Genomic DNA, 22,373 nt, shown 5'->3' with positions numbered 1-22,373 from the left:
GAAATGCGTTTAGTATGAAAACATTAAAAAATCATACAATAAATAGTTAAATAAATAATAAATAAAGCATATACTAAAACAAAATTAATTATAAGAAATTGATATACTTTAAAACAATATTTAACAACATATAAGGTATTTATTTGTTCTTCATTTGTTTCATTTGTCAGTTTACAATCTAAGTTTTTAAGGTAATACGTCAGCATTATCACACAAGCCTAGCTTATAATAAAAATATATGAAAAAGTAGCAGATACAAAATACATAGAACATATAAAAACAATACCAAAAGCAACAATTTTACTACAAATATTAAGAAAGCGAATTTATGGATGATGATCGACTTTTTTCTATTTTCCATTAGTGCGGCTCCAGCCACTGCACACTTAATTTGATATCCGTTTTTGGCATTAACACTAGCTTGCCAGGATCATAGCGCATGGGAATTTGTGTATCGGCGCTAGGCTCATATTTGTGATGCTCCAACAGGGCAACTAACCCAATTAACAGCTGCTGCTCTGCCAGTTGCTTTGCTATGCAGCCACGCAGACCCTCGCCGAAGGGTAAAAACGACATGCCTGGCCTTTTAAGCACTGCCTCAGGCCTGAATCGTTCAGGGTCAAAGCGTTCGGGCTTTACATATATAGTCGGATCCCGATGAATAGCAGCTACAGGTATTACCAAGTTGTTGCCCCGAGCAATGACAAAAATCGAATTCGACAGTTCAAATTCACGTGTGGCACGGCGCAGCAGAAAAGGATAAGGCGTATGTAGACGAAGCGTTTCTGTAAGGACAGCCGAACGACACGAGAAATATGAAACATAAGATATGAGGATATATAGCCAGGATACTAACCATTTAACACTTGCTTCGTGTAGCTGAGTTGCTTGAGTCCTTCTGCTGTCAGCTGTCCCTCAGTTGCCTTCATCACTTGTTTAATTTCGGCTCTCACGCGGTCTTGCAGCTCTGGCTGCAAGGCGAGCTCATAGAGACAGAAGGCGAGACTCGCATTCAGTGGCTGCAAGCCAGCTAGAATAAAACCAAATGCCTGAGCCGCGATCTGAGCATCCGTCAAGGCTTCATCTGTGGCGTCGAAAAGCTGCAGAAAGCTTTGCAGCGGCTGTCGATCTCGTTTGCGCTGTTGCTGCAGTTGCTTCTCGACTAGCTTATGGAAGTAATCCATGGCTAGCTGTGAGTAGCTCCTGTGTCTCACAAGACGTGCGAGCAGAGGCAGCTCTAAGGCTAAATAGGCGCGCCATAAGCTCCAGTTACTCCAGTAGCTGCGCGTCATGAGGGAAAACTCTGATAGATCCTCTGAGGATAGACCATAAGCTATCTTCGCTATGGACTCCACATTGTAGCAGTCCAACAGTTGGCTGACATTCAAATCCTGCTTTCCCACGCCTAATTCCAACTGCAACGTCCTCGAAGTCTTCAACAACTGTGGCAGTAGCTTGTGCAGATTGCTGGCTGCAAAGGCTGGCGCAGATTGGGCGTGCAGCTGTCTCCATTTGTGACCATCCAATTGGAATAGATTGCCGGACAGCGGCTCCCGTGCCACATTATTATAGAGTCCACGACTGGTGAAATAGCCCGCATCACTGTCCAAAATATTCCTTACCAGCTCCAAGTCCAGGACCAACACAAAAGGTTTCAATAGTACATAGCAACCGATGAATGGTGCGCGTCCTTTGTAGCTCTCGTAGAGGAAGAGGAGCAGCTGCTGGACATGCTTCTTGCCACGCAGCACCTCCGAAATATTGCCCCATAGAAACTTGGGCTTGACATGGAGTATTCCACGTCTCTTCCAATAGCCCAAGCTGAATTTGACCAGCACATAGACGAGAGCCACCACTCCCAGAGAGCTCCAAAGACAGCGCTGCAACAGATCCATGTGGCTGAAGATGGTGATGATGCAGGGGAGTCAAGTGGAAGCCACTAGCTCCTCTAAGCTAAGTTGCTTCTTCCTCTCAGGCGAATGCAGAAGTGCACTGCTCCTGGAATTGGATGGGGGCTAAGCTGCTGCTGCCTTCTTACTAGAGCGGAGCTTAGCCGTTCCTTCCAGTCGGATCGATTCGGAGGCGCCTGGGCTGCTGCTTCCGTCCAGTTGGATCTGGGCTAAGCAGCTGCCTTCTTCCAGTGGCAGTACTTCCTAAATATTGGTTGATTTGCTTGCTTCGTTCTTCGCTTTTTATGTTTGATAAGCGTTTCAGTGTCCCTGGCTTATCAGTGCCATGGTAGACTGTAAAATATTGATTAGCTTATCAAATGACTCGATTTCTAGCCATAACGAGCGCTAAAACAGTTTGCGAAATAGAAAGAGAGACAGAGAGAGAGTAAATTAACTTAAACTCAATAATAACAGAATTCGAGTACAGAATTAGTGTAATGACAAGCATGTAATACCCTGTTATATAGTAGACAAGAGGTATATATGTGTGAACATTTAAGTTAAGTATATACTCGAAAAAGTTGAAATGAAGAAACTTCTCTAATTTAAGGTATTTTATATTACACATTAAGTAACAAACTGGCATATCCTCTAATATACATATATCCTGCAGATGTTATCGACCAGTTATTCGTAGTATTTTTTGATAAATGTCGTAAAGTAGGCAACACTGTATCCATTTCATTTGCTACTTTTTGCAGCATTCAGCAAAGATTGCAGCTGCTCCTCTCTAGCCGTTTCCAGTGTTGTCATATTAATTGTTTTTTCTTTTATCTCTCGTTCAATGAATACATTGTTGGAGCTCCTTCATTCATTATTTATATTTTTGTCAAATTTCATTAAGTAGGCAGCACTGTCAGCTTGCCCGATCCTCTCCAATAGCTTTAGCAGTGTTGTAAATTATTGCAATTTATTGTTTCTGTCAACTTTCGCTTAATTTGTCAACACCGTTTCCATTTCAACTTGTTACTTTTCCAGTATGAAGCACAGATTGTAGGCGCTGCCTTCCAACTCACTACTGTGCATCCAACGCACATAACCGCGATCAATCAGCTGCTGCGTGGAGCTAGGCACGCCAGTAAAATGCGGATCCTAAAAAAGAGATCAAAATTAGCTTTAATTGAGTTCAAGTGTGGGGTCACTTACCACAATGAGTAGCGAGCAGCCCGCCGTTTGGCTCAGGTGAATGCCCGCAATAGCTTTTGATGCGGTGTCGTTTAGCCCGCCCATAACAATTAAACCGCAATATTCCACAAAATATTCACGTATTTGCTTTAGCACCTGCTCGCTGTTCAATTGCTGCACGTGCGCAAATTTACAGGGTATGTCAAATAGGGCATCAATCACAAAAAACTCCTCCATGGTGCCGATCCAATCGCGTGAGCCAACAAATCGCGCTGGCTTATCGCCAATCCTCACTAGCAAGCGCTGAATCTCCTCAATGGAAGGCACATTCAACATGGCTGACCTTCCATTGCGTCTGTTTATAATCCAAGAGATGGCTGTTTGGAGCGTTCGATAGCCGCAACCCCAACCCACGTCCGAGTGACCGTCGCAGCCGTAATGAAAGTACTTGAATCTTCCATGGGTATACAAGGTCTCACCTGTACTACCAGCTGGTGGAGGTAGAGTCAGGTGCACATCTTCCAATAATTTGTATTCATATGTTTTCGTCTTAATTTCCACATTCGACTTTGATTCACAGGTTGTTGTTGTCATAGTTGTTGACACGCTCAATATAGTGAACGTATATGCGCCCTATATATAACTCTACTTATTTATAGTTGCGATATTTACCTTTTGCTACGTTGCATCAATTAATTTTAGAAATTTAGAAATCATATGTTTACTGCCCCGATAACGATATACACTGTGTTGCAATAGCTGCAAAGTGCAATTAACATATCGATAAGAATCTGGCAGCACTAATCAATTGTTTGTCAATCAATTTAGGCGGCAGTTTCAAAGAAACGAGAAACATCGATATAAAACTATCAGCAATAGTCGACAAATTATTGGCGCTACTTTTGAACTAAATGAAAACTAAACATCGGAGTTTTTTATATCTCTCCAAAAATCTTAATCGCTACGCATTTATTTAGATTTACAAATATATTTCTAGCTATATAGATGTCAAAAATTATGCGCCATTCCACATATATAATAATATAAAACGAATGGCCTCGTTGTTTAACGCTTAGCGTTTCAATTTAAAATAAATCCATTTCGCCACAATTCACATCGAGAATATCATCATCATAGCTGATCAATTGCTTAAGGCTTGCTGCTGCTGTGGCAGCTTTTGAAGTCGATGGCAGATCAGTATTATCCACCACATTTATATTTATTTCATGAGTTTTATATTCCGGACTGCTTTGCTCCTGACCAACAGGCGAGGGCGGAGGATTCGATACTGCAAAGAGAGAACAACTTTAAAGGGAGGATCTATCGTGTAATATGTGTGATATAGTTTTACAATTGCCTGGCTGTATTTGTGCCAATTCCTTGCGACTATTTAATGAAGGCATTTCGGTGCTCTGTTCGCTTAGACATTTCTTTAGTTCCTCCACTTTACGATCGCGTATCAATGACGCCAATTGCTTGCGAGATTTACTTTCGTTCTGACGGTCCTCGTTGAAAATTAATTTTTGTTGCGCTGGCGTTATGAGATTGTGATGCTTGAGCAGAAATAGGAAAACACCCCCAGGTGTACGTCGACGTCTTCCGTTCTACAATAATAAAGTGAGCTTCAATCAAGAGTTTCGTAAATTAAATCTTTGTTTTAACAGACATTGATCATCATGCCGCCATCTGCCTCAATGCGTTGCGTTTCTTTGTACAGCTCCAGTGGTAAATCTAAGCCAAGTATTTCAACGACACGAACTGCAAGAGAAATTGAAAATCAAAAATAGTCTTTAAGCTTTTCATAGCTCACCCAAAAGTTCATCCTTCTCCTCGTAGAGTTTGCTGGCCATTTCATTAGCCACATCTTTGGGCTCGCGGCCGGTCACATCCTGCAAGTCGAGTATATGTCGCGGTTCGCTTGAATTATCCGATGAGCCGCTCGTTGAGGAATTGCCACGTCGTGCTCTCGATCTTGATCCAAGCCGATTTTTGATCGGATGTCGCTGATCCCTTTGTTGGCTATCCAAACAGGCAGAGCGCCCTCGCTTAAATGCTGGCTGTGAGCTGCTGCCCTCATCTGAAGAGTTGGACAGGCGACGCTTTAATGCATGCTCCCCATTTAGACGATATCTCAAAGAGAAATCATAATTTTCCACATTGCGATCGCTGCTGCTTTTGTGATTCACATCGCATCCTCGCATATTCTCACTTAGTGCCTCCTCCTGAAGTGCAGCTGTCCATATGTTATATTTCTTGAAGCGCGCGCGATTAGGTTCCCCAGTGGAACAGGCGGCGGAAGAGGAGCAGGCTTGAGGTGGAGCAGCAGGCACACGTATCATAACGGTTCGTTTTATACGCTTCTTTCGCTTTTTGCTGGTAGCGAGATTTTCGGTGCGTAACTTTTTGATGCAACCCTCTTCAGAGGATTCACCGCTTGTGCTTTGTTCGCTATTCGTTTGGGATTCATCGTCCAAAGCGCTTTGCAACTGATGGCAGGTGGCAAGCGGATTTGTTGCACTGCCTTCGGCAACTCCCTTTGCAGCTGTTGCAACATTTAAAGCCGGCGCCGGTCGCTGCAACGGCGTATAGATCTCCTCCTCGCCGCTTGCTGACAACTGACATGGTATTAAACATTCATTAACTAGCTATTTTTTATATGCTTTATGCACATATTTACCTCGCCATCCTCTAAATCGATGTCTTCATTTGACTGCAGCTCCATCATCTTGCAGGAAAAAATTAATTCTCGTACGGCACTAGTGTTGAAAAACGATTGCACAAACAAAGAGCTGTTTCCACTGCTGCTTCGATTAAAATGGGTGCTATCGTAAATCAAATTTTAAAATGAAATATATCAACATAATATGTATATTTAAGCTGTGGCAACACTGGCATGCAACAAGAATCCGAAAACATTGGTTTAATTTTTTTAATTGACTTCTTTTAAATAAATATTTAGTTTATTTGTTTGTGTATTATTTTTCGTGTTAAGCATTGGCTGTCTAAAATCAGTACAGCATATAGACAATACTAACACATAGCAATTGTATAGCAAGACATTTAAACAGCAGACCTCCAAGTGGAACCGACGCAGAATGAACATTTAAAGCTGTGGCAACTCTATTTGGCATGCAGCAAGAAGAAGAAGACACGTGCATTCCTTTATAAAATTTTGAACGTGCTTGTCAGACGTAGAAATAAAAATTCACGTCGTATTATGGTGCGACCAAACAATCAGCTGCCGGATAATCTTCCGCAGTTGCAGAACCTGATCAAGCGAGATCCGGAATCGTACAGCGATGAGTTCCACACGCAATATGAACATTTTTTGAGTTTACTCGAAATCTTCGCATTGAATCCGGGCGAGGAAAACAAATCGTTGGATGAAATTGTGATGTTTATTGCACAGGTGGCACAATGCTATCCACAGGTGTGCCAGCAGTTCCCAAAACACCTGACGGATCTGTTAAGAACCAGCGCTACGGTCCTAGATCCTGCGATGAGGAACTCCTTTGTCAAAGCTTTGATTCTGCTGCGCAATAAAAATCTGGTTCCAGCTTTGGATATATTGGAATTATTCTTCCAGCTCTTGCGCTGCCAGGATAAAAATTTACGCACCTTCTTGCAGACACACATTGTAACAGATATTAAGAACATGAATGCGAAGCACAAGGACATGAAACTCAATTCGGTAAAATGATGCACTTAATCACGATTAATCTTAAATTATTATTAATTATTTTGTATTTTAGAGTTTGCAAAACTTTATGTATGGCATGTTAAAGGACGCCAATCCAAAAGCTGCCAAAATGTCTGCAGATATTATGATTGAACTTTACAAGAAGAACATATGGAATGATGCCAAGACGGTGAATGTGATTGCCAGTGTGGGCTGCTTTTCAAATATTACAAAGGTTCGCAATGCATCAGAAAAGATTCTAATACAACACAGAGAACAAAGCAAAACAAATTTTGACTTGCGCTTTAAGTGAGCAACGGTACCTACCAGCCATAATGCTTAATGGGATAGAGGGAGCGCTTTGTTGCTCTTAAGTTCTCTTATAATATCTATATTTAGATTGCACTCTCTGCTCTCTCAGAATTGCATCCACACACTATGTGAATGTGTGCATGAAAGGTCTGCTCCCGCCTGTTAATATTCGAAATTTGCTCTTTTCTTTGTGTCTTGTATTAGAGATGGGACTTTATAAACTAAACTCTTTGAATTGTAGGTGCTGGTCACATCTCTAAAGTTCTTCCTCGGTCACGATGATGAGGATGAAGCTGGCAGCGATTCGGATAGCGAGCAGGAAGTGGATCTTAAAGGTGCGCTAATGGCAAATCGTGTGAATAAGAAGACGAAGAAGCGTCAAAAGCAACTGCAGCAGATTAAGAAGCAGGCGATCAAAGCGCAAAAGAAAAAGAAAAATGCACCTGCCTTCAATTTCTCTGGCATTCATCTTATACACAATCCTCAAGGCATGGCCGAGGGTCTGTTCAAGCAGCTGCAGTCGAGCAACGAGCGCTTTGAAGTCAAGCTAATGCATCTGGATGTTATCTCTAGATTAATAGGCATTCATGATCTATTCCTCTTTGGCTTTTATCCATATATCACTCGGTTTTTGCAGCCGCATCAGAGGCAGGTGACGCGTGTCCTTCAATTCGCAGCACAGGCCTCACACGAATTAATTCCGGGTGATATAATTGAACCCATCTTAAAGACCATAGCAAATAATTTCATCACCGAGCGTAATTCGAGCGATGTTATGGCAATTGGCTTGAATGCCACGCGAGAGATTTGCATGCGTTGTCCATTAGCCATGGGCGAGGATTTGCTGCAAGATCTGGCCATGTACAAGACTTACAAAGAGAAGTCAGTGATGATGGCTGCGCGCTCCTTAATCACGCTATATCGCGAGCAATTGCCCGCTATGTTGCACAAAAAGGATCGAGGCAGGCAAACGGAGGCGCAGGCGGAGCGGAAGGTGAGGGCTTATGGTGAAAAAGATGTCAAGGACACTGTAGTAGGTGCAGAGGCGTTGCTCAGGGATTCGAAGACAATTGACGTCGGCAGTGATGATGATGATACGGATTCCAATGATGGCGAGTGGGTGACTGTAACACACAGCGATAACGAGGATCGATACGATGAGCAGGCAAACGAAAGCGAAGATGAAGAAGAGGACGACGAGGATGAAGATGACGAAGAGGATGACGAGGAAGAAGATGATGATGAAGAGGCAGACGAATCCGATGAAGGCGTTGCTAGTGATTGCGAAGAATCAACACCCAATGCGAAAAAGGAAAAGGCGAAGCCGTCAAAGGCAGATATAAAAATGCTCGACCAAAAAGAAGCTGCACAGGAGCTGGCTTTGACGCGCATCTTCACAGAGGAGGACTTCAAGCGAATCAATGCAGCCAACCTCAAGAAAACGGTGACAAGTGCACGCAAGCGTCCACTGGAACAGGATCGAGCTGAGTTTGTGAAACTGAACAGCATTGAGATGATTTATAAGAAACGTAAACACGATAAGGAATCACGTTTGGAGACGGTGCAGGCAGGACGACAGGATCGCGAACGTTTCGGCTGGAAGGATGGACGTGTCAACGAGAATTGCTCTAAGACGAATCGAGAGAAACGCAAAACGAAAAACTTTGGCATGTTACGGCATAAAGCGCGGTCCAAGGTGAAGAAGAGCTTTAGGGATAAGCAGCTGGCCATGCGAAAGCATCTACTGCATCAGAAGAAGATGAAGTAGACGGAATTGCAACTGGGGAAGAGGAATTGAACAAAGCTGAAGTTGATGAAAATTAAGACGGGATAAGAAAGATAATCAATAACAGCTTCCAGGATATGCCGTGAGTCAAACATAAACATCTTGTTCTCCAGAAGATGCTGCAGAAACAGCAAGATGGAGGTAGATGGGAGATGGAGCTCAAGTAAATGAGGGCAACAGATACAGACACAGATGGTAATGGAACAACAGATATGGAAATTAAATGAAGATGAAGGGAAGCAGATGAGGATGAGAGTAGAAGCAGTAGATGCAAATCAATTGAAACTTTGGGAGATCCTTTTGTATCGACACTGCAATAAAGTTTATTTCAATTTTTATTTTAATTTATGAGTTACTCTTAGGATTTCGCATAGTCTATCTGCGTCGCTTTTCCGATTTCTTTACACGCTTGGGTCCCTTGACGAAGCACCAATCCACTTGAATCGTTTGTCCCATTATATCAGCTCCATGGAGCGCCTCCTTGGCTGCCAGCGCTTGCTTGTGCGTCTCATACTCGACCAAGGCATAGCCCTTTGAGAAACCTGTGCGTCGATCAAGATTTAAGTGTATGTTTTTGATCTCCCCATAATCGCAGAATTTCTCCTGTATTTCATCCTCCTGCGCCTCCTCGTGTATGGAGGTCACAAACAGTATCCAGCCCTCAACGGAGCGTTGCGGCCCTGGTTCCAACTCATCGTCATCTTCGTTGCGCACCCTTTCATAACTGTGAATGGCTTCACGTGTGTTGCTATCGCTTCCAAATCCACGTCCTTTGCGATGTTTAGCTTTCTCCTTCAAGCGTACAATGCCCTCTATTTGTGTTGGCGTCGGATAAAATAGTAAAACATGAATAGCCGGCTTGGCAAAATGTTGAGAAAAAAACGGGAATTCACTTTCACTACTTACGGTCGCCATCCTCGTCCACTTCAAACTCTTCGGCATTGTCAATATCCAGCACATCAGTCATTTTACTTATATTTAATGTATAACTTAATTAAATATACTTAATTTTACTTTTTGAAGCAGTTTTCTCCGCGTGTTGTAGTTGTGTTTTTTCAGCGTTCTATGGCGAAACTTAAATGAACTAAAAAATACCATACAATGAACCAGTTGTTTTTATTAGTATTTAAGCAAATAATATTAAGTACACTCATGATTAATCAAAAGTGGTATTTTTTTATTTAATTTTGTAATCAAAATATGTTTATTTAATGTTTTTATATTAATGAATATTAACTTTTATTATTTAAGTGCAAATACATTTATTCGCATTTTAGGAAACATAAATTTGGCAAAATGTTAGTATTCAATATAAATGCATAGCCATATTTTGGTATTTTTTTGGCAAACTTTTATTGGTCACTTGCTACTTTATGGTGAGTTAGTACGAATTATGTTTTTGTTTTAACGAGTTGAAGGCGAACGTACAGGGGGTCTTCAGTTAAAATCAACTACCGGGTGAGTGAACAGATAAGCGGCAATTGATTAATAAATGTATAATATACATACGTATGTGCCATGAAGGGCGTGCGACATGAACAGCTGCAATCGCTATCAATTAGTGTTGTATATGTTTTGTGCGAGTGTTAACATAATTAAATAATTTGTAATAATTCTAGATCTTACGATATTTGTTGTCAACTGAAACCATGACTCAAGAAGAAAACGCATCTAAAAATCAAACCCTCTCGGGCGATGAGAAATTGGATAAAAAGATAAACGATTGGCTTGAATGGGATCAAAATCCGAAGACAAAGAGCGAAATAAATGAATTAGTGGTAAAAAAAGACTGGGCGACGTACGTAAAATATGAACTAGATATAAATAATTTATTAAAGATTTTTCTCTTCTACTATACAGCCTTAAATTGCGGCTTTGTAAACGGATATGTTTTGGCACTGCCGGCTTGCGTGCTGAAATGCGAGCGGGCTTCGATTCGATGAACGATTTGGTTGTCATTCAGTAAGTTTCCACTGATCGAAATTCGAACTCGAATTCGTACTCGATTCGACATCCAATTTCTATAGTATGAAAGATCTTTCATTATGATGTGTAAACTCTTTACAGAACTGCCCAGGGCATTTGCGAATATTTGAAGAAGTCGTATCCTGATAAGAATTCTTGGAGCGAACGTGGCATTGTTTTTGGCTACGATGCCAGGCATAATAGTAAGCGTTTTGCTGAGCTCTCAGCGTTGGTTTTCTATCGGAATGGCTTTCTTGTTCATCTTTACAACACTTTTGTGGCCACGCCCATTGTGCCCTTTTGCATTAAGGAACTGAAATGTTTAGCGGGCGTGCAGGTGACAGCCTCGCATAATCGCAAGGAAGATAATGGCTACAAGGTAAATACTATATAAGTACTGTGAAATCTGCCATGAACAGACACCCTTTGAAACAAAAAAGTACATGTATCTGCATGAATTATCTAGAACGAATTTTATCAAGCAGCTCTCACTCAGCAAGACTGTCCCTTGTCCCTTGTGCTCTCTGGGATCCGTACGCCATTGTGCGAACGAAAGAGACAGCATGTCCCACTACATACCTACAAGCCTCTGCTTTGCTCCTCTCTCTTTCTCTGAAAAGTATGAATGTATGTATATGCTTGTATATACAAAGACGTCCCGCTTTACTGCTCAGCTATGCCCAATTTAACCAAGTATCAAACTTCGATTTTAACCTGCTATCAGACACACAAACATTCACACCCACATGTATCACAACGATGTTAATATTTGATATTATATCTAAATATTTGCAGGTCTATTGGAGCAATGGAGCACAAATAATTTCACCACATGATTTGGGCATACAAGAGCATATCGAAAAGAACTTGAAGCCGCAGGAAAACTATTGGTTAATAGATGAGGAGACTTTGAAGCCGATGCTGCGTGATCCCTATGAACCTGCCTACTTTGAAGCGTTGAAAAATCAAATACCCAAATCTTTTATCTCAGACAATGGCAAATGTCTTATAAATTTTGTATACACAGCCATGCATGGGGTTGGCAAGGCTTTTGTTGAGAAGGCCTTCAAGCAGGTGAATATGAAACCTTTCATACCTGTGAAGGACCAAGTTGAGCCCGATCCAGACTTCCCAACAACACCCATGCCCAATCCAGAGGAAGGCAAAGAATCTCTTGATCTAGCCCTTAAGACGGCAACAGAAAGCAAGTGCGAAATCATTTTGGCCAATGATCCGGATGCAGATCGTCTGGCTGTTGCTGAAATTGGCGAGAACGGCAAGTATAAGCTCTTCAGTGGCAATGAGATGGGCGCCCTGCTGGGCTGGTGGGTGTTGCTAATACTTCGTACAGCTGATCCAGATGCAGACATTAAGAATTGTGTGATGATTGCCAGCACCGTGAGCTCGAAGATCTTGAAATCGATGGCGGCCATTGAAGGCTTCATATTCCATGAGACATTGACGGGCTTCAAGTGGATGGCCAACAAGGCCATCGAAGAGGAATCGGCCGGCAAAAAAGTTCTCTTTGCCTTCGAGGAGGCTATTGGGTTTATGATCTCCACTGTGGTGCCGGACAAGGATGGTGTCAGTGCAGCCGCCCATGTGGCCACCATGGCACGTTATCTGTACGAGAATAAATTGACACTGCAGAAGCAATTGGAGAAGATCTATGATAAATATGGCTACCATACAAGCATTTGCTCCTATGTCAGCTGTTCCGATCAGAAGCTCATCCAGCAGATCTTCAATCGTTTGCGCACCTTCGACAACGGCCAGGTGAATACCTATCCAAAGAGCATTCTCAACGGCGACTTTGAGATCGAGCATGTGAGGGACTTGACCACGGGCTACGATAACAGCAAAGCTGATCTAAAAGCCACTCTGCCAGTTAGCTCGAACTCCCAGATGATAACCTTTACGTTCAAGAATGGCGTAGTCGTCACCCTACGCACCAGCGGTACAGAACCTAAGATGAAATACTATGCCGAGATATGTGGCAAACCAGAAGATAAGAACTGGGCTCAGCTCTCAGCGACCCTCGAGCGCATGGTCGAGGCAATTGTCAATGAGTTCTATGAACCAGAGAAACATAAGCTGCAGCGCAAGTCAGCTTGAATGAGTATATATATAGAATATGCCGAATTTATAGCGAGCCATTCATTAGTATATACTATATTTGCCCAGTTGAACTCGTCATTAACCAAATACGCACACCTATCTATGTTATAAAATTAGTCTTTAGCTGATATTTATATTAGACTATATATTCATAAACATATATACATATTTATATATATATATATGTATGCTTATACTTAAGCATAAAGTGGAAGCAATGTCTTTAGCGGCACCATATTCATACACTTAACTAATTTGATATATTAATAAACAATTCTAATTCCAACTATACCTTTTGATATTTGAGCTTAATTAAATCCGGTTTCTCTCTGTGTGCAACGGGTATCATGATTTTGTCAACAAATATGCCAGACATGCTTATTGTTTAGATAGAAATGTTTATAGATGGAACAAGATATCTTAAAGCTGACTTCGCTCTAGTTTCCTTATTGCATTGCCAAAGGAAAAGATAAACGATACGGCCTCATTCGAAAGTAATTTTACGCAATTTATTTATACAGCGTTTTATTGTTTATAAAATATCTATAAATATGTATACATACATATATAAATGTATATATACGTTTTGTTTAAAAATCGAGTTAAAAAAGCATTTAGCTAGAAAATCAAATGAAAAGTTGAGGCAAAAACAAGGCAAAGGATGCTAGCTTATATAAAATGGGCATATATGCAATATGGGTGTACGTACACAGATGGTAAAACTTATCATTCTATATATAGTATATATATATATATAAAGTGTTATCAGTTTTCAGTATTAGGTCTTACATTTATAGATTGTGCTTTTAGTAGGTTGCTATGCACAGCTTACGTGAAAAGTAGAGATAGCTATATACATATATATGTATATATATATATATATATATATATATATATATATATATATATATATATATATATATATATATATGTTCTGGCGATATCGTTATATAAAATGCTTGTTAGCAGTCTCTTGCTTAAGTTTATGTATTTGTCACGCGTTACATTCGAGTTATAGTGCTATCTTCTATATCTGCTATAGATATGTTCGAGTTGTAGTTGATTTTTCGTACTATATATATATATATATATATATATAGATATCTTACATGTTAACTGAATCGCGCCTAGAGTATTATTTAAGCACACTCTAGGCGCAAGTCCTATATCTTTTTTAGACCCACAACCACAATATAGATATAGGTATAGGTATAGCTTTTATAGGGACTATGTTTTACTTATAATCACTATGAATCATACAAATTATTTAAATCTTTTATCTTTTAGCTGCATTGTTAAATTGTTTTCGCATATTTGGAATACTTATGTTTAATACTTTGGGAACTTGTTGAAGTCATTTCAATGGGACGTTCGATATGTGCGCGTTGAGCTTAGGATATTTTCACTGGGCTATCAAAAGATTTGGATCTAACTGCAGTTTGCTTAAGATTACCATAAAATAAAATTTAAAAAATTATTTTAAATGCATAATTTTTATCTAGAACTATAACTTTTTCAAGGTTTGCGATAAGTGCTGAATACAGCTGCATTAACTGCGAAGAGTCTTCGAGAAAAGACAACCGACTTGGATGTCTGAAAAAGCAGATAGTGAGAAGACAGCAAACTTATTTAGTTAGTAAATGTGATATGATCAAATTGATCCAAGTCTTAAATGCAATTCGAATTAGGCAGCACTTCAAATTATGGACAGAGTTACGGAAGAATTGTTAAAACTAAAAGTTAAAAATTAAAAAAAAACATTTGAGCTGCTTTTACATATATAAACGAGTATTAAATTAAATATAAAATCTTATAACTTGCGTAAATCCTAACTTTCTTATATAAAACTATAAATATTAGCAGCAGCAGCAGTCTAAATGCTAAAATTATATAAAATCTTAATCAAGATTCCACGGTTTTGCAACTATGAATATCTGTATATGGATATAGAGTATCAGACAAACACATGCAAATATGATGATTGCGTTTGATTGCTGTGCGTGGGCGTAATCAAAGGAGGAGTCCTTTGCTGCTGCTGCTGCTGGTGCAGTTGATGATGATGATGTGGTTGGTGTCATACAGATGTCTCTGAATTGAGTTTCAAAACAAACTTATTGCTCTTGGGATCGACTACCTCCTCAGCTAAATTGAAGTGGGGCAGCTTGTGCACTGTGACCATCAAGGAGACATCGTTCTGTATCAACTGGAATGTGCACTCGTTGTTAATGGGACGTGAGACGATGTCATCGCAAATCAATGACCACGATTGCACCCAACGACGCTCCTTTTCGCTCTGCATGACTGGCGATTCGGTTAGGTAGGGCTCCAAGAAGGCGCGGGGTGATAAGTCGTGTTTGAGGCAGTGCGCCAGGTGCTTGAGTATGCTCTCAAAGGTATGCCTTGGCTGCTGTCGCGTGACACGCAAATATTTCTGCAGAGCGCGAGCCATCGAGGGAAACACCGCCTGTGCTGCCTCTTGGGGATCGAGTGGTAGAGCGGGAGCTGGTTCGTTGTGTATGCGTTTGATGTGCGTGAAGGCCTCCTCGGCGGCTGTAATAAGTCGAGCACGTCGCTTCTTAACCCTCCGCTCGTACTCATGCTCCTCGTAAAAGCGTTCATTGTGCGAAGAATCGCGACGTCTTGCATTGGCCGCCAGAACTGCTCGACTTTGACTTTGCTGCTGGGAGTTGCTAACTCCATCGACTTCGTAATATTTGAAACTATTCGAGATTTTGTTACGTTGAGACTTTGATATTGATATGGGTATGCGTTCCAGATACGGATTGAAGATGGGAAAGTCCACATAGTAATGCTGCAGCACCCAAACCGCAGCACGTTGAATGCTCAGCTGGCCAAACATATACGAGCGTGAGATGCCATCTGGAGAACGAATAATCTTAACATAATAACATGGCTGCTGATGACGAAGCTCCAGCAGAACAACAGCCACATAGTGTATAAAGAGCAGCGTATCCACAAAGTTGGTCGCATAGCCAACGAGCGATTTATAGTCCACAGCATCGCCGCCAGTTTCCACCACAATCTTTGCACCATTTGTGACCTGCACAATGTAGAAGAGCCAATAGGCAAAGGTACAAATGGTGACCAGGAGCAGCACAATTGCACGATACAGAAAGATACGTGGCATGCTGGCCGTTGTCCGACGCATAAACAAGGCCCACAGTCCGATTGCCAGCAGCAGCAATCGGGCAGCCAGCGAGACGAGCTGGCCCTTGCATTGCTCACTACAAGCGAGCAGCTGTGTGCGCACAGTTTGCGTCAGTTCCGGATGATCGAAGGCCGATGGAAAGAAGCCAATATATGGCATTACGACCATTGCGACGGGTGAGAAGAATGCAGCACAGCCGAGCAGGAAGTAGAATGTTGATTCCACATAGCGACGGCAAGCGAAGCCAAATCCCTTATCATTTTCTCTATGCCACATATTGTTGATGTCCTCCATGGAAATGCTTTGCTCCGATGTATTGCCCGTGACAGCCGTTGTATTCTCACCCCAATTCTCATCCTGGGGCAATATTTGCACCTCAATTACCTCCTGGCCATCGCGCGAATCGTCACCTGGTAAAGAGGATAACAATGTGCATTTCATTTATATATATATATATATATATACATATATATATCGTCATCCACTCACCTGTCATATTAACACTTGTTTGATAGGGCGCCATATCGTTGCGTCCTTTGCCCGATTTCGACGAATGGGTGCTTCGATGCGAGTGCCTTGAACGATCTCTATGATAACCGTTGTTAACGGCGCCGCCACCACTACCACCGCCACCACCTCCTCCCCCTCCCCCACTATTGTTATTGTGATTGCGAGAGCGTCGCGAGCGTCCACTGTGTTCCGATTTAACGGATTCGTTTTCCATTGCTAATTAACAAAAAAAATTGCAATTGTTGGCGTCCGTGTGTGGGCGTCAACACCTGAAACACGCTTTGTAGCCTAATTAACTGACCGCGCTGGATATTTTACTGTCTAACTGTAATTACAGCAGGTTTTTCCTATATGCATATACATGTATGTGTTTTTCTTTGTATGCGTGTGTGTGTGTGCAGCACATTCATAGGTATTTGTTGCAAGCGGTGCGCTGGGTGGAGTCGACGCCGTTTCCACTGTTGCACATAGCTTTGCATTTAATTGTCTAACTTACAAAGCAATATATGAACACTTTTTAACGTTTGCATATTGCTTTCATTGATATTTTTCACTATTTAACATACATTTTTACAGCTTTTTATTTCACTAAGGTTTTGCATTCAACCCCGACCAGCGAGAATGGCAGTCAGTGTTACCACACCATATGAAAACAAGAAAACTATGCACCTATACACAAGCTTCACTATTTTGGAATTTTGCAACACTAACATGGAAAATGCTCCGTTTTAACTGGCTTTTATTATATGTAATTGGAGCCTGCGCCTAATCGTACCTTCGATAGCTCAGTTGGTAGAGCGATGGACTGTAGTAAATCATTTTTGTAGACATCCACAGGTCGCTGGTTCGACTCCGGCTCGAAGGATTTATTTTTTTTTATTATTTGCCTTTTTGAATTAAAAAATTTAAAAAAATATTTGTTATTTAATTTATAACTATTTATAGGCTAGCACGCAGTTATACTACTTAGCAGCTGCCTTGCTTGTTGATTGATTGGATCCATGCGTATGGCGCTTTGAATGAGCTTTAGGGAATGAGCCTTATCCACACGTTCCAAAGCTCGACTGGCATAAATGGTTATCTCCGATTGCTCACTGGCCTTGTTGCTAATGTACATATATAAAAAGAAAAGTAAGTATACAATGAAATATATATACAAATAGAATAAAGCCTACCAATCCCACACGTAGCTGGGTCTTAATTTGAGTGCAATTAGAGCCATATTAGCCAAGGCTTTCTCGTAAGCCGCATCGTTGGGGAAATAGTCTAGAATAAATTTAACAAAGATTTTACGCAACGCAGGATTTTGTGGAAACATGCGCACACGTTGTTGAAGATAGTTAAGAGCCTGGCGAGGACCCTCCTGAAAAAGACAGATATGACAGATAAGGTAAAAAGATATAGGAAGTGGGTTATTTAAATTAATTATGTCATTCCTTAATTACCTTAATTAAACAATAATGAGCTGATAGGTAGGACACATCAGCCGAAAACTTCTCATTGAAATGATAATTCTGTAGCTCTGGCATAATGATGTTGATTAGCTCGTTATCCCGATGTAGCACGCCCAAAGCATAAGCCGAGAATAACGCTTGAATAGGCTTATCTTTGAGAAGTATGCTAATTGAATATATAGAAATAGATTAGTTTAGACTGGAATACAGATTTAAGACCAATTTCTACCATACCATTGATACAACAAAGTTTTGGTATCTGTCTCGCCTTGAGATGCATATACCAGAGAGGCCATGGCCACCAATATTGAAGCTGCCTTTTCATCATCCTGTGCGACCCCGCTGTCCAACAGGTTATAATATGTCGCATATGATTCAGGTGACTGTCCACAGCGATAATATGCCAAAGCCAAGCCTGTGATAGGCTTGAAGGAGGTATGAGCTACATTGTCAAAAGCGCTGACTGCCTGCTCCGGTTGGCCGAGCTTTAAGTAAAGATACCCCAGATTGGTATAAAGATTATCTCGATCCTTGCCAGGTTCCGCTTGTTGGCAGGCGCGTGTAAACGAAATAATTGCCTGTTTGTAAAGCTTTTTGCGTGCGTATAGAAAACCTTGAAATGTAAGCGACGCAATGCTGGCCTCGGACTCCTCGTTCTGCACATACCTGAAATACAAAAGCTGCCATTAATATGTTAACCGTAAGCACAAGTATAAATATCAAACCAATTGATAGCATCCAAGGCATATACATCCGCATACATATTTTCTATAGCATGTTTATTATGCGGTTTATTGAACATCGCCGGATCGGAGAGCACATGACAAACCCAATGAGCATAGCCAAGAGCTGCTTCTGGATGATATTCGAATTGCTGACAATGCCTAAATAAGTCGAAGGCCTCCTCCTGATCGCCGATTGTTTCGGCTACCAAAGCCTGTCCTATCCAAGCATTTGGATAAATCGGACTCGATTGCTGAGCACGCTTAAAGGCTTCGTTAGCTAATCGTATATCGCCCAGCTTAATATACAGCACGCCCAGGTTAGTCCAAGCGGTATAGGATTTCCTCTCCAACACGACGGCTTGGATTAAACAATGCTGAGCCACAGGCAAATCCTCATTGGCTGCATGCATATTGATTACGCCCAATAGATTCCAATTTTGCCAGCGGTTGCTTTGCGCCTTGATGGCCATTTTGCATACCTTGGTCGCCATCTCCAGGTGACTCTTCGCATCTTCTGATAAATAAACCGCGCTATAATAGCTGCACAAAGCCAACTCATACCACAAAAATGTGTTTTGCTTTAGCTTTAAGGCGCACAAGTAAAATCTTTGCGCCAGCTGCAACAGATCCTTGCGTGAGAGATAAACAATTTCCTCGTCTCGCTTGGCCAAACTGCCCGCAACATCCAAATTCGCCAAGGATTGCGGTAGCTGAGCTGCCTGCACCAAAACGCTTGCAGTAAGGCGCCACAGCCAGACCATACCCTGAGCTTGGGTTTGTAAAAAGGCGCTGAATAGATAAGAGGAAACGGATTAACTTTAAATCTATATGCAATGTATATGCCTTGCACAACCTTTGCAGACGTTCCAAAGCCAGCTGGAAATTATCCTTGGCACGTCCATAAAGATTTTGAGCCTTTAGATTGTGGGCAAGACCCATATGCGCCTCAGCAGCGCCTTTTAAAGCAGGCAAATAATCTGGATACAGTTTGAGCAGCTCATTGAAATCAGCAATTGCCTCTGGATACATGCGAATGGTCTGTAAGACAAATTTATCAATCAATATATACTTATACTAACTAAAGTTAGTTCAATTACCGTTTTAATCAAAGCTATTTGCAGTTGAGCGTAACAGTTGCTGGGCGACAGTTCAAGTATTTTTTGAAAAACACGTATTGCTGAGTTGTATGAGCCGCGGGCGGCATATGCATCGCCCAGAGATTCCCAATAGACCATGCACTTAAAATCGTGTTTGATAGCAATACGAAAGCATTGAATAGCCTAAAAAGAATAGTGTATAAGACTAAATGCATATTCAGAGCATGATAAATGTATTCAGCGGATGCAAGACATTATTAAGCTGATACGAAATCCGATTTCGCTAATACAGCCTATGTCTCATAAGTATATTTAGCTTATATAGAGGCCAATGCTTACGTTATCCAATTTTTTCACTTGCAAAAAGTGCAATCCCAGTTTGTACTGCAAGCGAATGGCGTCATCGCTGCTCAAGTAACGTAGGGTATTCATCAACAGTGCTTCATTCAGATCCTCTTCGCCTAACTGCTGATAGATCGAGCTTAAGGCATCCACAGCCTCTTGGGCCAAAGCATTTAGACTAACGCACTTTTCAAAACATTTGCGCGCTCGTGGAATATCGTCATTTGCTTGATACAAGCGCGCTAACTGTTCGAAGCATTCAGCAATGTATGGTTGCAGTCGTGTAGCCTTCAACATGCAATTCAGCGCCTCGGCAAAATTTTGTAATTTCATATTCAGCTTGCCACGCAGTAGCAACGCTTCAAATGATTCATTGTTGGCTATAGCTTGAAGAGCTTCCGCTGGTGGTCTATAAATGGACATATTTGTTTATGCGTTCAATAGTATATGACTATTTCTTACAGTAGAAATTCAGCATGCGTAACCACATCCAATGGCAAGGACTTCAACTGTTCCACTTCATTCAGTTTGTAGTAGCAGCTGAAACGTAGAAATAAGTAAGAGAAATATAGCTCGTCTTTTACTGAATATAAAATATATATTTCATAAAGAGATTCTACAAACCGTGCCAAAGCCTTTAGGTTAAGTTCATCTTTTGTTGTATTATCCTTTAGTATTCGAGCTGCCTCCTCCAATTGTTTTACATCCTTTTCATAGGACAGACATTGAGCATACTCTTCATGCTGCTCACCCAACTCCTGCCACAGCAACAGCGCCAATTTGTGAGCACCTAATTTCATATGAATCCTAGCCAGAAGCTCTTGGGTCATCCTATAACTAGGTTGATATTCCAGAGCTTGCAAGACCAATTGACGAGCAGAAATAAATTGCTCTTTCGCATACAGATCTAAAGCCTTGACCAGAAGAGCCAAATTTGATTTTGGGTTTAGTTGCAGCAGCTGTTCGGCATATTCTTGAATAGATCGGCGCAGTTCGTTTTGCCAGGCTTCACTGTTGCCCTTCAAATGATTCTCGCAATGTGTCTTACAGATCCATTCAAAGCCATAGACGTCACGTGGATGTGATTCAATCATATTACAAGCGTTGCGTATGCAGCCAACAAAGTCCTGCTCCTTGTAGAGAAACTTCAGATAACGCTTGTAGACCATGCCCTGTAGATCGGCATCGCCCACCGACAAAAGTGTTTCCATGCTCATTTTATACTATTAAAGAAAGAAACTCATTATAAACAAGTCGGCATATTGGCAAGAGTACAGCTCACGAGTTCCGTTTCTGTAGCTGACACCTCCATTTCGCTGGAAAACCATATTCTGCCCAGATACTCCAGAATCTTATTGATATGGCAATCGTTCAGATTTTGCGCCTTTTTTTTGAACACCTCCAAGCATGACTTGGTTAAGGCAGCATCCGCTGCTAAGACATAGAGCTTTTCATAGTAGTCCAAACATTTCTCCCTACAGTTACAATATTTTTAGGCTTTCTTTGCTAATAATTGGCTTCGTCACACTTACGGCAACAGCTCCACAAGCTGTTCATAAATTTGTGGAAGCTCCTCTCGGGGTGCACAATTAGCAAGTCCTTGTAGCGCAACCGTAGCAGGTCCTTCGGTATATTCAATGGACTTTCTCAAAAATTTAGCCGCCTCTGATTTGTCAACGTTTTGGTAGGCGGCGCCGAGCAACAAGTAACCCATGTAATTCTTCGGATCAGCCTTAAGAAGACGCTGCAATTAATGTCATTCAGTAAAAATAACACAAAAATCTCATTTCCATTTCTCGTCACCTGGCATTTATGTATGGCGTCTCCATATTTGGCCAGCTTAATTGTTTCCCGTATGTCCTTGATGAGGGCTTTTGATTCTTTGGCACTCATTGTTGATGCCACAAAAATTAAATTTATTATCTGAACTTATTTCAAGGGAAGTGGTCAACATCAGTGTCACCCTGCGAAAATAATATTCAATATGTCGAACACATATTCCACATAGAATTGCAAATACCCTGATAGCATATCGACTGAATTTTGAATTAACCAGCACCACAAGTAAATAAAGTAATTAATCAGTTATTAAATGATTTATTTTAAATAAATATTTTGCAATGTTTAATTATATACAAC

The 22,373-nt window shown here is 41.2% G+C and overlaps 8 protein-coding genes and 1 non-coding gene across 9 annotated transcripts; 3 read left to right on the top strand and 6 right to left on the bottom strand.

Annotated features, from left to right (window-relative positions):
• Window positions 1–175: 175 nt before the first annotated feature.
• LOC111599937 (probable cytochrome P450 6u1) lies at window positions 176–1,916 on the bottom strand. The gene is made up of 2 exons (XM_023315786.2): window positions 857–1,916; window positions 176–785 (listed from the first exon to the last, which is right to left on the bottom strand). Exons 1-2 carry the CDS (start codon window positions 1,893–1,895, stop codon window positions 361–363), a joined length of 1,464 nt encoding a protein of 487 aa, XP_023171554.2. The 5' UTR covers window positions 1,896–1,916; the 3' UTR covers window positions 176–360.
• Window positions 1,917–2,482: 566 nt separating this feature from the next.
• LOC111599939 (probable Ufm1-specific protease 1) lies at window positions 2,483–3,818 on the bottom strand. The gene is made up of 2 exons (XM_023315788.2): window positions 3,099–3,818; window positions 2,483–3,044 (listed from the first exon to the last, which is right to left on the bottom strand). The coding sequence occupies exons 1-2, from the start codon at window positions 3,669–3,671 to the stop codon at window positions 2,919–2,921; spliced, it is 699 nt and encodes a 232-aa protein (XP_023171556.1). The 5' UTR covers window positions 3,672–3,818; the 3' UTR covers window positions 2,483–2,918.
• Window positions 3,819–4,023: 205 nt separating this feature from the next.
• Window positions 4,024–5,853, bottom strand: LOC111599938 (phosphorylated adapter RNA export protein). The gene is made up of 5 exons (XM_023315787.2): window positions 5,755–5,853; window positions 4,888–5,692; window positions 4,744–4,835; window positions 4,429–4,681; window positions 4,024–4,365 (listed from the first exon to the last, which is right to left on the bottom strand). The coding sequence occupies exons 1-5, from the start codon at window positions 5,800–5,802 to the stop codon at window positions 4,163–4,165; spliced, it is 1,401 nt and encodes a 466-aa protein (XP_023171555.1). The 5' UTR covers window positions 5,803–5,853; the 3' UTR covers window positions 4,024–4,162.
• Window positions 5,854–6,219: 366 nt separating this feature from the next.
• On the top strand, window positions 6,220–8,912 carry LOC111599935 (protein SDA1 homolog). The gene is made up of 3 exons (XM_023315782.2): window positions 6,220–6,768; window positions 6,830–6,991; window positions 7,310–8,912. The coding sequence occupies exons 1-3, from the start codon at window positions 6,295–6,297 to the stop codon at window positions 8,834–8,836; spliced, it is 2,163 nt and encodes a 720-aa protein (XP_023171550.2). The 5' UTR covers window positions 6,220–6,294; the 3' UTR covers window positions 8,837–8,912.
• A 93-nt stretch (window positions 8,913–9,005) lies between these two features.
• LOC111599940 (RNA-binding protein 8A) lies at window positions 9,006–9,938 on the bottom strand. Its single transcript, XM_023315789.2, has 2 exons — window positions 9,761–9,938; window positions 9,006–9,666 (listed from the first exon to the last, which is right to left on the bottom strand). The coding sequence occupies exons 1-2, from the start codon at window positions 9,819–9,821 to the stop codon at window positions 9,230–9,232; spliced, it is 498 nt and encodes a 165-aa protein (XP_023171557.1). The 5' UTR covers window positions 9,822–9,938; the 3' UTR covers window positions 9,006–9,229.
• Window positions 9,939–10,234: 296 nt separating this feature from the next.
• On the top strand, window positions 10,235–13,056 carry LOC111599936 (glucose 1,6-bisphosphate synthase). Its single transcript, XM_023315783.2, has 5 exons — window positions 10,235–10,312; window positions 10,474–10,652; window positions 10,715–10,816; window positions 10,922–11,198; window positions 11,615–13,056. Exons 2-5 carry the CDS (start codon window positions 10,504–10,506, stop codon window positions 12,932–12,934), a joined length of 1,848 nt encoding a protein of 615 aa, XP_023171551.2. The 5' UTR covers window positions 10,235–10,312; window positions 10,474–10,503; the 3' UTR covers window positions 12,935–13,056.
• A 1,704-nt stretch (window positions 13,057–14,760) lies between these two features.
• On the bottom strand, window positions 14,761–17,240 carry LOC111599891 (vang-like protein 1). The gene is made up of 2 exons (XM_023315714.2): window positions 16,596–17,240; window positions 14,761–16,516 (listed from the first exon to the last, which is right to left on the bottom strand). The coding sequence occupies exons 1-2, from the start codon at window positions 16,828–16,830 to the stop codon at window positions 15,012–15,014; spliced, it is 1,740 nt and encodes a 579-aa protein (XP_023171482.2). The 5' UTR covers window positions 16,831–17,240; the 3' UTR covers window positions 14,761–15,011.
• A 150-nt stretch (window positions 17,241–17,390) lies between these two features.
• Trnay-gua lies at window positions 17,391–17,481 on the top strand. The gene is given in 2 exon segments: window positions 17,391–17,427; window positions 17,446–17,481. It is a non-coding gene; the product is annotated as a tRNA-Tyr (tRNA).
• LOC111599957 (tetratricopeptide repeat protein 37) lies at window positions 17,462–22,222 on the bottom strand. Its single transcript, XM_023315833.2, has 13 exons — window positions 22,038–22,222; window positions 21,767–21,978; window positions 21,517–21,709; window positions 20,859–21,457; window positions 20,697–20,774; window positions 20,232–20,643; window positions 19,893–20,075; window positions 19,649–19,833; window positions 18,796–19,584; window positions 18,305–18,736; window positions 18,062–18,236; window positions 17,792–17,979; window positions 17,462–17,722 (listed from the first exon to the last, which is right to left on the bottom strand). The coding sequence occupies exons 1-13, from the start codon at window positions 22,125–22,127 to the stop codon at window positions 17,563–17,565; spliced, it is 3,696 nt and encodes a 1,231-aa protein (XP_023171601.2). The 5' UTR covers window positions 22,128–22,222; the 3' UTR covers window positions 17,462–17,562.
• Between the last annotated feature and the right edge of the window lie 151 nt (window positions 22,223–22,373).

Source organism: Drosophila hydei, unplaced genomic scaffold (genome assembly GCF_003285905.1).
Source record: "Drosophila hydei strain 15085-1641.00,03,60 unplaced genomic scaffold, DhydRS2 tig00000315-arrow-arrow-pilon, whole genome shotgun sequence".
Lineage (NCBI taxonomy): Eukaryota > Metazoa > Arthropoda > Insecta > Diptera > Drosophilidae > Drosophila > Drosophila hydei.
The sequence above is the reverse complement of the archived record's forward strand: the minus strand, read 5'-3'. Positions and strand labels throughout refer to the sequence as shown.

Excerpts from the sequence above, each read along its gene's own strand:
- LOC111599938 (XM_023315787.2), bottom strand. The coding sequence starts at position 5,802 with ATGATGGAGCTGCAGTCAAATGAAGACATCGATTTAGAGGATGGCGAG. Across the intron at positions 5,693-5,754 it reads TCGATTTAGAGGATGGCGAG|TTGTCAGCAAGCGGCGAGGA; the intron begins GTAAATATGTGC and ends ATACCATGTCAG. Across the intron at positions 4,836-4,887 it reads GGAGAAGGATGAACTTTTGG|TTCGTGTCGTTGAAATACTT; the intron begins GTGAGCTATGAA and ends TTTCTCTTGCAG.
- LOC111599891 (XM_023315714.2), bottom strand. The coding sequence starts at position 16,830 with ATGGAAAACGAATCCGTTAAATCGGAACACAGTGGACGCTCGCGACGC. Across the intron at positions 16,517-16,595 it reads AACAAGTGTTAATATGACAG|GTGACGATTCGCGCGATGGC; the intron begins GTGAGTGGATGA and ends CCTCTTTACCAG.
- LOC111599937 (XM_023315786.2), bottom strand. The coding sequence starts at position 1,895 with ATGGATCTGTTGCAGCGCTGTCTTTGGAGCTCTCTGGGAGTGGTGGCT. Across the intron at positions 786-856 it reads CACGAAGCAAGTGTTAAATG|AAACGCTTCGTCTACATACG; the intron begins GTTAGTATCCTG and ends CTGTCCTTACAG.
- LOC111599936 (XM_023315783.2), top strand. The coding sequence starts at position 10,504 with ATGACTCAAGAAGAAAACGCATCTAAAAATCAAACCCTCTCGGGCGAT. Across the intron at positions 10,653-10,714 it reads GTAAAAAAAGACTGGGCGAC|CCTTAAATTGCGGCTTTGTA; the intron begins GTACGTAAAATA and ends TCTACTATACAG. Across the intron at positions 11,199-11,614 it reads AGGAAGATAATGGCTACAAG|GTCTATTGGAGCAATGGAGC; the intron begins GTAAATACTATA and ends AAATATTTGCAG.
- LOC111599957 (XM_023315833.2), bottom strand. The coding sequence starts at position 22,127 with ATGAGTGCCAAAGAATCAAAAGCCCTCATCAAGGACATACGGGAAACA. Across the intron at positions 21,458-21,516 it reads CAGCTACAGAAACGGAACTC|TATAAAATGAGCATGGAAAC; the intron begins GTGAGCTGTACT and ends TTTCTTTAATAG. Across the intron at positions 19,585-19,648 it reads GCTTTGGAACGTCTGCAAAG|CGCCTTTTTACAAACCCAAG; the intron begins GTTGTGCAAGGC and ends TTATCTATTCAG.
- LOC111599940 (XM_023315789.2), bottom strand. The coding sequence starts at position 9,821 with ATGACTGATGTGCTGGATATTGACAATGCCGAAGAGTTTGAAGTGGAC. Across the intron at positions 9,667-9,760 it reads AGTGGACGAGGATGGCGACC|AGGGCATTGTACGCTTGAAG; the intron begins GTAAGTAGTGAA and ends CAACACAAATAG.
- LOC111599935 (XM_023315782.2), top strand. The coding sequence starts at position 6,295 with ATGGTGCGACCAAACAATCAGCTGCCGGATAATCTTCCGCAGTTGCAG. Across the intron at positions 6,769-6,829 it reads AGGACATGAAACTCAATTCG|AGTTTGCAAAACTTTATGTA; the intron begins GTAAAATGATGC and ends TTTGTATTTTAG. Across the intron at positions 6,992-7,309 it reads GCTTTTCAAATATTACAAAG|GTGCTGGTCACATCTCTAAA; the intron begins GTTCGCAATGCA and ends TTTGAATTGTAG.
- LOC111599939 (XM_023315788.2), bottom strand. The coding sequence starts at position 3,671 with ATGACAACAACAACCTGTGAATCAAAGTCGAATGTGGAAATTAAGACG. Across the intron at positions 3,045-3,098 it reads GCTGCTCGCTACTCATTGTG|GATCCGCATTTTACTGGCGT; the intron begins GTAAGTGACCCC and ends TCTCTTTTTTAG.